We start from the raw sequence: 13,019 nt of genomic DNA, 5'->3' as shown, positions 1-13,019 counted from the left end.
AAAAAAAAAAAAAAAAAAAAAAAAAAAAACCTGAACACAGTCTAGGCTTAACTGGAGTAAGCTTCACCATAAAGGGGAGAAGCTTTCTCATTACAAAGAAACAGAATGTTTAGGCAAATACACATATGTTCTTTGATATAGTAAAATGGATCTCTTTAAAATTCCTTTAAACAGGATTTGTTTAGGACAGCAGCGTTGTTTTAAAGTCTTTTTCTATAGCTTCAAAAACATTTCTTTCTTTATTAATTCTTTGTAGTTCTTAAAAGGATAAGGGTATATCCCTTAGGAAACCATGACAGAGATTCTGCAGCCTTCAGACCAAGTCAAATCCAGCCCTCTAACTAGTAACATTCTACCATTACATTAATAAATACCCTTCAAGGATAATCATGAGTGGAGCTTTGTGGCAGAAACACTCCAATACCTCAAAGATGCTACAGCTGGGGGAAATGTCTTGTAAATAAAGAAGAAGCACTTAAGATAATAGCTTTTTTCCCAAAAAGTCTTTAGTTTTACAATTTTCTTTAAAACAGTAAGCAAAGCACCACATTCTCTCTTCTTATCAGGGTATCTTCTGTCCTCATAATATAATTAACAAGGACAATTATATTACTTATTTCAAGAAAACACTACACTTTTCATTTCTCCCATTCTTCATATTAGAAGTACTAGGTCCCCAGTGCATGGACACCAGACACTGGGGTAATGAATGAAATATAATAATTTGAAGGGAAGTATGTAACTTATAACCAAAACTTACCCAGGATTGCGTATTTGCATATTTACAAGTTAGTGTATAGCTCTGACTTGGATTACAAAGTGCGAAAGGAAATTGTCAAAATGATTGTAGTGCAGAATAGAGCGCTTTCCCCCTCTCCAAGAATTGTTTCCACTTTGTCTCCAAAGTAGCAAATCAACAGCATCGGACATGTGGTCTTGGTGGAGGCAGTTCTGGGGGTATCTCAGGCTCTGGTTGTAATGAGAGGATACTATTGGACAACTCATTCCTTAAGATGTCCAGAGGCATCTAAAGGTTAAGGAGAAAAGATAAACACATTTTAACCCCATAAAGTACATTACAGTTGACTTGTGAACGACCTGGACTTACATGTGAATTTTTTTTCAATGCAAGTTAGGACAAGCATGCCTGACCTGCCTTCCTGCCTCTCCCACCCGCAAGGCAGTGAGACCAACCCTTCTTCTTCCTTCGTCTACCCAATGTGACAAAGATGATCCATTCCCACTTAATAAATAAGAAATGTATTTTCTCTTATGATTTTCTCAGTATTTTTTTCTCTAACTTACTTTATTGTAAGAATATAGTATATAATACACAAAGCATACAAAATAAGTGTTGGTCAATCAACTGTCACTGGCTGAGGCTTCCAATCAACAGCAGGCTATCAGTAGTTAAGTATTTGGGAATCAAAAGTTATATGCAGATTTTTGACTGTGTGGGGTACCCCTAACCCCTGTGTTGTTAAAGGGGCAACTGTCAAGATTTTGCATATAATTATATAATAAAGTATTGTTCTATAAAGCTCTCTGATCGAAGATTATCCACATGTTAAAATATTAAGAAAAAAAAAAAGACAAACATGTTCAGGGCACTGCATGTCCCAACACTGAACACCAGGGACTCTGTAAGTCCAGAAGACTCTATTTAATATCCTGTTGTAAAGTGACCTGACCAACCTCATAAACATTTATTTTCACTGTACTCAGTATAATAAAAATTTAATGCATTACTAAATGAAAAAATGGTTTGTATTCTAAGGACTTAACTTCAGTTCTTACTAATAATCTTTGAATGGAAGCCTCAAGATGCTCGAATAAACTATTGCTGCTCAGCAAAGTGTCCAGCAAATTCCCCACAATTCAGGGTCACAGAAAGGCCTCTGTGAGGGGGCTCCCTGAGCACTAAGGAGGCAAGTGCAGCTCTGTGTTGGACTTAATTTTCATGGGAAAATAGGAAAAAAGAAAAATAAATGTCAAACATGCCATGTTGCTACAGCATGTTTAAGTCATTCCACCAAAGCATACGTCAGGGCTGAGCAAATACCCTGCACATGGACGCTGAGGACACAGAAACCCGAGATGGGAGACAGTGTCACTGTAGCAGGAGGATGCCCCCAGCTGGGCCGACAGCTATACCTGGTTCTGGATCCTAAGCCCAAATGTACTTTTGTGTCTAAATAAATACTTCTCAACAAAAATGTAATAAAGGAAAAAACAGGTTTCAGGATGTAGATTTTTTTTTTTTTTACCTTTTTCAAAATGTCATCAACGAGTTTCAGAAATATCTCATCCACATTGAAGTTATCCTTGGCACTTGCTTCACAGAACCGCATCCCAGTTATCTGCTGTGCAAACTGAGAAGAAAAACACATACCATTTCCTCTGTGTGGGCACCACAGAGTTCTGGGGTGGGTCCCAGCCACTGGGCTCAGCTTTAAACAAAGAAGCTGGGCTAAAGGGCTAAAAGTCCCATTTGTGTCCAAATATAAAATTCACAAGTATAATGAATTCCTACATTATGAAGAACTAGCAAAATAACACACAACAAAATCTCTAAGATGCTACTAGGACCTGCCAGTCAAATTACTTGGCCAAGTCTCTAAATATGTAATATTTTATGAAATACAAGTGACATGATTTCTCTGTGATTGAATCCTTAGCAAAAATGAAGGAAATTTAAAATCCTGAGAGCAATTTTATGGCTCAAAAACTGTTTCCCTATGTAACAACAGAATGTCAGGTTAGATGATAACTATGCGACACTGATGGGCTTTGTCTCCACCTCAGATGAACACAGAGGCGCAGGAGTAAGAACAGAAAGCAAATGAATGAGAAGGACGAGGCTGAGTGACCATCTCCTGATAGAAACAGTAAGTGATCTGTGAAAAGCAAAGGACACCAAGTCTGAGTGCCGTGCAGGGCCCGGGCCTCTGGTGGCCCCACACCTCTCACCTTTTCGCCTTGCTGCCTGGTGATTTCTCTGTCTGCTTCACAGTCCAACTTATTTCCAACTAAGAGGAGTTCTGCATCTTCTGAAGCATACTGTGGAAGTTTAAAAGAAGCTGCATTTCAAAGATGGCACATACTGAAGGGAAAGGTGACCCTGTATGGGACTTTGGGCTCATTCACTTCTGTCACACGTGAGGGCCCAGCAGGTCCCTGGCAGGACTGGACTCAGGGTGTGATAGAGGGCTCACTGCGTCCTAGACAGCCACCTGGTCACAGGCACTTGGAATCACAATGCTCTTGTCCTTTGACAAAATCCTATGATTCCATCCTAAGGAAATGATTCAACACACAGCACAAAGCTCTACACTCAATTGAAAAAACCTGAAAGTCCTACAAAACAGATGAAGAATCAAATAAGTTAAAGTAATTCCTAAAAAACACAGTCATTAAAAGCAAAAAGTATGCTTTATTTATTGTTTGAAAAACCATTTAGTGACACAGGAAAGGCCTCTTGATAAATATTCAGTGAACTAAGATAAATGGAGTCAGTTCAATTTGGTTTTTCAGCATGCTAAAAGTATAAATTTTAAATTTACTTTTGGGCTTTTCTTGATTTACCAAATTTCTATAATGAAAGTATCATTGATTTTATAAATAGGAAAAAAAGTTATGCTACATTTCTAAGTTTTAAAAAATAGATGTTAGCTGGGTATGGTGGTACACATCTGTAGTCCCTACTTGTGAGACTGAGGCAGGAGGATCACTTAAGTCCAGGAGTTTGAGGTTGCTGTGGGGCATGGCTGGGCCACTGTATTCCAGCCAAAGCAACAGAGCAAGACATTGTCTCTTAAAAATAATAATAATAATAATAAAATAAAAAATAAAATAAAATAAACATAGGTCCACAGCAGAATTCTCTCTCATTAAAAAAAAATGGTAAAATCTCTGAAGCAACTCAAATTTAATTTTATACATTTCTTAAAAAGTTATTTCAAAGAGACTGTAAAAGAAAAAAAAAGACACCTAAACATTGTGGCCTTGGCCCAGTTACTCAGCCAGTCTCTGACGTCGGTGACGTGTAGGCAGCAGTGACAGCACCTGTCTGCACTCATCAGTCAAGAGATGCCCCTCCCACCAAATACTGATGAGAAGCAAAAGGGCGCCACAGCAGACCTTCCTCAGAATCCAGAGATTCAGGCTCCTTGCTGGGTCTTGGGAATTAGGCCATTTCCTTTAGTTTTATATTCACATTAGTTCCAAAGTTTTAGACTATAAAACCTGTCCCTTTTTAACCTCCTGAGGAGCAGACACTGGCTTCATTCAGCTCCAGTGTCATCAGAGGAGACATCAGAACCCAGTGATGGACTCTACCTCAGGGGGAATTCATCTTTGCAACCCTGGTCCAAGACACATTTTAAAGAGGCATACGCAGATGACATGCTTGGTGAAACTGGCAAGTGCACATTTTCTAACATTATTTAACAGACAGGTTCAAATAAAATTTGTAGACAAAATCCGATTTGTATTAGGTGCTCTTGTTAAACAAAGGAACTAAACATCAAATTATTGTGCAAGGGGAAGAAAACTCAAACTGTGGTCAACTGCATACCCCACATCTCACCCCCAACCGTTCTCCCTTCTAAATGTCCATCTGGGGAATACATTTCTTAGAGGAAAACCCATGGCTGAAATTAATCACACAAACACAGGATACTCAGTGGATTCGATTGGGGCCAGAAAAGAAAATCTACTCTGTTCAAAATAAGGAGCTAAAGGATAGCTACAACTCAGAGGCAGATGCCCAGTGGGTGATGGACGCCTTTGCTCTGCCCGCAGGCACCGTGGAGGAAGCCATCTTCTCCATGACAGCAGGTGGAAATAGTGGACTGAGTCAGACAGTTCAGAGCACCAGAATAAAAATCCTAGTTTTATTACTTCTAAGTTGACTCTGGATAAATTTTATTCTTCTTTGCCTCATCTATAACATGGGACTACATAACTACCCCGAAGACTACTACAATGATGGTTAGTCTGTATGAGGGCAGGCTCAGTAGAAGTGCTTTCCCCTTCTTCCTTTGCTAATGATTAACATCCACAAGCAGAGGACTCCCACTGGACAGAAAGTGAAACACATACCTTATCAATCATCTTCATCCATTTTGGCAAATCATCAAACGTCTCCTTCTTAGTGATATCATACACTAATATGATCCCCTTTGCACTTCTGTAATAAGCTGAGGTAATGCTGTTGAATCTCTCCTGACCAGCTGTGTCCCTGAGAAACAGCAGCAAAAATCAGTTCCCAAACAATAATCAAAGTAAGCGACTCCACATTCCAATGCAAATCTAAGTTAGGTACGCTTCTGTTTCTCTACTGTGGAAGAACATGAGTAACACGTATGCTTCTTTTTTTTCCTTCCCTGATGACTACAATTGAAGAGTAGGAAAATTTCAGGTTGACTAAAAAAACTGAGACACAAGCTATCACATGGGTTAATTAAATTAGATGGATGGCGATGGATTATGAACCCAAGTGAATATACTATTCCAAATAACTTTCCCCTTAAAGATAGAAAATCAGCAAGAAGAATGCTAATACAACATCCAAATATGGGATCATGATGTTTTTACAAAATAAAATGGGGTAAAAGCTTTTAAAATGTAATATTTACAAAGCAACCCCTAAGAGCTCACATTGCAATGACCTGCAAAACCATTTATCATACCTGAGAGCAAAGGCAATGCACAGGGAATGCAAATTTTACACACACACCCACGCCCGCCTGCTCTCACACGAGATAAACGGTGTGTATCCTGAGACTATAAATTAAATGAACGCCTCCCCATGTCAAAGAGGATTCACTTCTCACTAGCCATCAGTGCCAGTGCTGAGGGGGAGGCTGGGTCACCAACCACCACTCCAGATGAGAGAAGGAACAAGATGCACGACTGCAGCCAAACAGACCCGGTCTGAAGTCAGCAGCACGGGGCCCGTGGGGACAGGCAGCCAGCTTCTGGGAACACTGCTGGCTGTGTACTACTGCTACATACAGCAGCAGCCCCACGGCGGGCCCAGCCCTCACATCCACAGTCACTCATGGTTAGTTGCAGTAGCTTTTCTGAACTTGTCAAGTTCAAACAAAAACAGAGAAGTCCCAATTATTTCCAAACCAAGATTTTGGAATAAGAAAATGAGAATCTTAATGACAGAAAGACAGTCACAATAAAGGAAAAAGGTGGATCCCCTAATAGTTTAAAGATGATAAAATCCTGTATACAACCAAATCTTAATTTTTTCTCAAATAAAATGTCCTCCCTATGTGAAAGTCTGGGCAAAAATAATAAAGCACAAAGTAATATTTGATCTCATACCTCATATTTAAAGGGCTAACATAAACTAACATTAGGTTTGTAATAAATTTTGGTTTTTTGTCATCCTGGGTACAGTACCATGGCACCACGGCTCACAGCAACCTCAAATTCTTGGGCTTGAGCAATCTTCCTGCCTCAGCCTCTTGAGTAGCTGGGACTATAGGTGCCTTTCACAATGCCCAGTTAATTTTTCTATTTTTGGTAGAAATGGGTCTCACTCTTGCTCACACTGGTTTCAAACTCAAGCAATCCACTCACCTCAACCTCCCAGAGTGCTAGGATTACATGAGTGCGTCATTGTGCCCAGCCCTGAGAAGTACATACTTTAATACATCTTCATTCTAAGCAATTTTAATCTGGCTTTTAGTGTGAATCAACTCATTCATTTCTATATACTATCAATGAATTTAGAATCAGATACTGGAGTTCTCCTGTCTATAATTTCTTAAAACCAGAGAAACTATAGACAACCGAAAACAATTTTTTTTTTATTAAATCAAAGCTGTGCACATTAATGCAATTATGGGGTACAATGTACTGGTTTTATATACAATTTGAAATACTTTCATCAAATTGGTTAACAGAACCTTCACTTCATTTTCTTGTTATTGTTCTGAGACATTTATATTCCATACTTAGGTTTAACTTGTACCCTTGTAAAATGTACTGTAGGTGTGGTCCCACCACTTCCACTCTCCCCTCCCCTCCCTTTCCTGCCTCTTTCCCCTTCTTCTCAGGCTATAGTTATGTTATAGCTTTCATATGAAAGTGTGGGTGCTTATAAATTGATTTCATAGTAGGGCTGAGTACATTGGATACCTTTTCTTCCATTCTTGAGATACTTTGCTAAGAAGAATATGTTCCAGCTCCATCTATGTAAACATGTAAGAGGTAAAGTCTCCATCTTTTTTAAGGCTGCATAATATTCCATGAGTACATATACCACAATTTATTCATCCATTCATGGGTTGATGGGCACCTGGGCTTCTTCCATGACCTAGCAATTATGAATTGGGCTACAATAAACATTCTGGTGCAAATATCTTTGTTAAAAAGTGATTTTTGGTCTTTTGGATATATACCTAGTAGAGGAATTCAAGGATCAAATGGTAGGTTTATTTTTAGATCCCTATGTGATCACCAAACATCTTTCCAAAAGAAAAGTATTAGTTTGCATTCCCACCAGCAGTGTAGAAGTGTTCCCTTTTCTCCACATCCATGGCAACATCTGTGATTTTGGGATTTTGTGATGTGGGCTAATCTTACTAGAGTTAGATGATATCTCAAAGTGGTTTTGATTTGCATTTCTCTGATGATTAAGGATGATGAGCATTTTTTCAAGTATTTGTACGCTGTACATGTCTTCTTCAGAGAAGTTTCACTTCAAGTCCTTTGCCCACCCTGAGATGGGATCACTTGTTCTTTTCTTGCTAATACATTTGAGTTCTCTGTGGATTCTGGTTATTAAACCTTTGTCAGAGATACAACCTGCAAATATCTTCTGAGGGCTGTCTGCTTGCTTTACTTACTGTGTTCTTGGCTGTGCAGAAGCTTTTTAGTTTGATCACATCCCAGTAATTTATTTCTGGTGTTGCTTCAATTGCCCAGTGGAGGGGGGTACTCCTCATAAAATGTTCTCTCAGGCCAATTTCTTCAAGTGTTCTCCCTGCATTTTCTTCTAGTATTTTTATAGTTTCATGTGTTATGTTTAAATCTTTAATCCTGTAAGAGTCTTAGTTAATGGTGAAAGGTGTGGGTCCAGTTTCAGTCTTCTACAGGTTGCCAGCCAGTTTGCCCAGCACCATTTCTTAAATAGGAAATCTTTTCACCACTGAATGTTTTGAATTGGCTTATCAAAGATCAAATAATGGTAAGTAGCTGGGTTCATCTCTTAGTTCTCTATTCTGTTCCACATATCTCTCTGTTTTTGTGCCAGTACCAGGCTGTTTTGATCACTATTGATTTATGGTATATTCTGAGGTCTGGTAGCGTAATTCCTCCTGTTTTTTTTTTTTTTTTTTAAGAGATAGAGTCTAACTTTGTCACCCTCAGTATAGTGCTGTGACATCATAGCTCACAGCAACCTCCAGCTCTTGGGCTTAGGCCAGGCATCCTCAAACTATGGCCCGTGGGCCACATGCAGCCTGCCTAGGACATTTATCTGGCCTGCTGGGTGTTTTTGCCGCTGCTGCCTGTTCTGCTTAGCAACCTACTTGTCCTGGGGCCCATAGTCCGGCCCTCCAACGGTCTGAGGGACAGTGAACTCACTGAACTGGCCCCTTGTTTAAAAAGTTTCAGGACCCCTGGCTTAGGCAATTCTCTTGCCTCAGCCGCCCAAGGAGCTGGGACTACAGATGCCTGCCACAATGCCCGGCTATTTTTTGTTGCAGTTTGGCCGGGGCCAGGTTCAAACCCACCACCCTCAGTGTATAGGGCTGGCTGAGTAATGTCTTGGTTATTTGAGGTTTTTTCTGATTCCATATAAAATGAAGTATTATTTTTTCGAGATCTTTAAAGTATGACAGTGGTGCTTTAATATGGATTGCATTAAAATTGTATTACTGCTTTGGGTAGTATAGACATTTTAACAATGCTGATTCTTCCTAGCCATGAGCATGGTATGTTTTTCCATTTGTTAACATCTTCAGCTATTTATTTTCTTAGAGCTTCATAGTTCTCTTTATAGAGATCCTTTAAGTCTGTTGTTAGGTAAACTCCCAAATATTTCATCTTCTTTGGCAATACTGTGAAAGGAATAGAGTCCTTGACTGATTTTTCAGCTTGACTATTGTTGGTATATATAAAGGCTACAGATTTATGAGTGTTGATTTTGTAATCTGAGACGCAGCTGTATTCCTTGATCAATTCTAAGAGTTTTGTAGTGGAATCCCTGGTGTTTTCCAGATATACAATCGTATCATCTGCGAAGACTGAAAGTTAGATCTCCTCTGACACTATGGATGCCCTCGATTGCCTTTTCTTCCCTAATTGCTATGGCTAAGACTTCCGTTACAATGTTAAAAAGCAGTGGAGACAACGGGCAACCTTGTCTGGTTCCTGATCTGAGTGGAAATGATTTCAATTTAACTCCATTCAAAATGATATTGGCTGTGGGTTTGCTGTAGATGGCCTCTATCAGTTAAAGAAATGTCCCTTCTATACCTATTTTCTTAAGTGTTCTGATCACAAAAGAATGCTGGTTATTATCAAAAGCTTTTTTTCTGCATCAATTGAGAGAATCATATGGTCTTTGTTTTTTAATTTGTTTATGTGATGAATTATATTTATAGATTTACATATACTGAACCAGTCTTGAGACCCTGGGATAAACCATCTTGGTCATGGTGTATAATCTGTTTGATGTGTTGCTGGATTCTGTTTGCTAGGATCTTATTGAATATTTTTGCATCAATATGCATTAGGGATATTGGTCTATAATATTCTTTTCTTGTTGAGTCTTTTCCTGGTTTGGGGATCAAGGTGATGTTTGCTTCATAGAATATGTTGGGTAATATTCCTTCTTTTTCCATATTTTGGAAAAGGTTAAGTAATATAGATACTACTTCCTCTTTTGATGTTTGATAGAATTCCAATGCGATGCCATCTGGTCCTGGGCTTTTCTTTTTAGGGAGATTTTGTATAGTTGATGCTATTTCAGAACTTGATATAGGCCTGTTCAACATTTCCACTTCATTCTGGCTAAGTTTAGGAAGGTGGTGTGCTTTCAAGTATTGGTCTATTTTCTTCAGATTTTAATATATCTGAGAATGGAGTTTCTTGTAATATTCATTAAAGATTTTTTTGAATTTCTGAGGAGTCTGTTGTTATTTTGTCTTTGCCATTTCTGATTGATGAAATTAGATTTTACTTTTATTCCTGGTTAGGTTAGCCAAAGGTTTATCTATTTTATGTACCTTTTCAAAAAACCAACTTCTTGATCTATTGGATAATCCTTTTGTTTTCAATTTCATTTAATTCTGCTCTAATTTTGGTGATTTCTTTTCTTCTGCTGGGTTTGGGATTGGAATGTTCTTTTTCCAGTTGCGTGAGATGTCCCATTAAGTTCCTCTCTTTCTTTTCTCTTGAGGAAGGTTTGCGGTTGCTCTAAATTTCCTTCTTAGGGTTGCCTTTGCGGTATCCCAGAGGTTCTGGTAATTGGTGTTGTCATTATCGTTTTCTTCCAAAACCTTCTTAATCTCCCCAGCTATCATTCAGCATAAGTTTAGTTTCCATGTTTTTATATGAGAATTAAGATTCCTGTTGTTATTGAGTTCAACTTTATTCCATGATGGTCTGAGAAGATGCAAGGAGTAATTTCTAGTCTTTTAAATTTGCTGTGGTTAGACTTGTGACCTAAGATGTGATCAATTTTGGAGGATGTTCCATGGGCTGATGAGAAGAATGTGTATTCAGTTTTGTTAGGATGAAATGTTCTGTACACGTCTGTGAAATGCAATTGTTGAATGGTTAAGTTTAAGTCTAAAATTTCTTTGCTTAGCTTCTTACTGGAGGATCTATCCAACACTGCCAATGGAGTGTTAACATCTCTATTATGGTGCTAGAGGAAATCAACTTGCTCAAGTCTGTTAGAGTCTCTCCTACAAATTGAGGTGAATTTATGGTTGGGTGCATAAATGTTAATAATTCAAATCTCATCATGTTGAGTGTTACCCTTAACAAATATGAAGTGACCATCCTTATCTTTCCTTACTGTTGTTGGTGTAAAGCCTATTGTATCTGCGAATAAAATTACAACCCCTGCTTTTTTCTGATTTCCATTTGCCTGAATTATAGATAACCATCCTTTCACCCTGAGTTTATATTTATCTTTCTTTTTGGCCTGGGCCAGGTTTGAACACGGCACCTCTGGTATGTGGGGCTGGCACCCTATTCCTTTGAGCCACAGGTGCCGCCCAGTCTATATCTTTTAAAGTAAGATGAGTTTCTTCTATGCAGCAGATATCTGGCCTGAGTTTTCGTATACAGCCAGCCAACCTGTGCCTCTTCAGAGGACAAGTTAAGCCATTTGCATTGAGAATATTGAGAAGCCTGGTAGTATTTTGGGTATTGAGTTTTTCAAAAGTCCAGTGGACACGGCTCGGCGCCTATAGCTCAACTGGCTAAGGCGCCAGCCACGTACACCTAAGGTGGCGGGTTCGAATCCCCAGCCCGGACCCGCCAAACAACAATGACGGCTGCAACCAAAAAATGGCCGGGCGTTGTGGCGGGCGCCTGTGGTCCCAGCTACTTGGGAGGCAGAGGCAGGAGACTCGCTTGAGCTCAGGAGTTGGAGGTTGCTGTGAGCGTGATGCCATGGCACTCTACCCAGGGGGACAGCTTGAGGCTCCGTCTCAAAAAAAAAAAAAAAAAAAACAAAAAAGTCCAGTGGACATTTTTTTTCCGCACTTTTTGGCCAGGGCTGGGTTTGAACCCACCACCTCCAGTATATGGGGCCAGCGCCCTATGCCTTTAAGCCACAGGCACTGCCCCATCCAGTGGACATTTTTAATCCTTTCGCCACTGTGGAAAGTTGGAATTTCATCAAAAGTTTCTGAGTGACTTTACTTTGGTGGTAGAGGATTGCACTGGTCATTATGGAGGATAGGTCTGAGAATTTCCTGGAGAGCTGGTTTAGTTATGGCAAATTTCTTCAACATGTCAATTTCATTAAAGTATTTAATTTCTCCATCATAAATGAGACTTAGTTTAGCTGAATACAGGATCCTGGGTTGAAAGTTATTTTGTTTTAGGAGGTTAAAGGTTGATGACCACCCTCTTCTAGCTTGAAAGGTTTCAGGAGATCTGCAGTCATTCTAACACTCTTACGTCTTATAGTTTTCTTACGTCTAGCTGCTTGCAACATTTTCTCCGTCATTTTTGCTTGGCAAAGTTAATTATAATGTGTCTGGGAGATGCTTTATTTGGTTTGAGTCATGCTGGGGTTCTGAAACTGCTATCTGAATTTCAGAATCTCTTGCCATGTTTGGGAAGTTCTCCTCCACTATCTCTTGGAGTAGAGCATCTGGGCCTGGAACTGTTTGAGTTCACAGAAATCATGACTCAGCCCTGACCTGTGCCGCTACCTGTACCAATTCTCATGGAGTTGGCGTCTCTGTCTCTGCTGCACTCTGTGTTGAGGCAGGCATGGTTAGAGCTCACAGATGGCTCTCAGTTCCTGCCCTTCCCTGGGCTGAAGCTGCTGCCATGCGTGCTTTTGTCCCAGCTATGCTTCCCTGGGGACCGGGAGCATCTTAGATTCACAAAGCAGCAATTCAGACTCAGCCCCGCCCTGGGCACACGTATTCTATTCTCTGTCCCCACGGCACCCTGCTCGGGCAGGTACCACTTCAGGTATACCTTTTGCTCATGGGGCCTGTGTTTCTGCCCCAGATCTGTTCTGCCAGTGGCTGCCACCAGAGTAGAGGTCCGGCTCCCTGTGGTTGCTAAGAGAGGCAGGAAGTGTTTCTCCAAAATATCCCCAGGGGTGTGAGCTATACTGTTTTCACTGCTGCCACAGCCACTGCTGCACTGCGCCACAGGGCACAGCTTCACCCTCTTCCATGTGGCTCCCTCACTCCACAGTCCCTGCTCTACACCCGTGCCACAGAATCAGTACAGACCTATAACAGCCCAAGCCCCATCCACACTTTGAGAAAATGCCCACAAACCTGGACTCCATG

The 13,019-nt window shown here is 40.1% G+C and overlaps 1 protein-coding gene across 1 annotated transcript in view; it reads right to left on the bottom strand.

The window, feature by feature from the left end:
- Window positions 1-238: 238 nt before the first annotated feature.
- Window positions 239-13,019, bottom strand: part of RAB12 (RAB12, member RAS oncogene family) — a 30,746-nt gene continuing 17,965 nt past the window's right edge. Inside the window, exons 3-6 of the mRNA XM_012812171.2 lie at window positions 5,104-5,242; window positions 2,971-3,060; window positions 2,268-2,372; window positions 239-1,027 (exon numbers count right to left, since the gene is read on the bottom strand). Coding sequence (XP_012667625.2) covers window positions 914-1,027; window positions 2,268-2,372; window positions 2,971-3,060; window positions 5,104-5,242 — 448 coding nt within the window. The 3' untranslated portion in view covers window positions 239-913. The remainder of the gene's footprint in view (window positions 1,028-2,267; window positions 2,373-2,970; window positions 3,061-5,103; window positions 5,243-13,019) is intronic.

This window comes from Otolemur garnettii, unplaced genomic scaffold, assembly GCF_000181295.1.
Source record: "Otolemur garnettii isolate 467f Iridium unplaced genomic scaffold, OtoGar3 scaffold00193, whole genome shotgun sequence".
Taxonomy (NCBI): Eukaryota; Metazoa; Chordata; class Mammalia; order Primates; family Galagidae; genus Otolemur; species Otolemur garnettii.
Note: the sequence above shows the minus strand (reverse complement) of the source record. Positions and strands in the feature narration are given on the sequence as shown.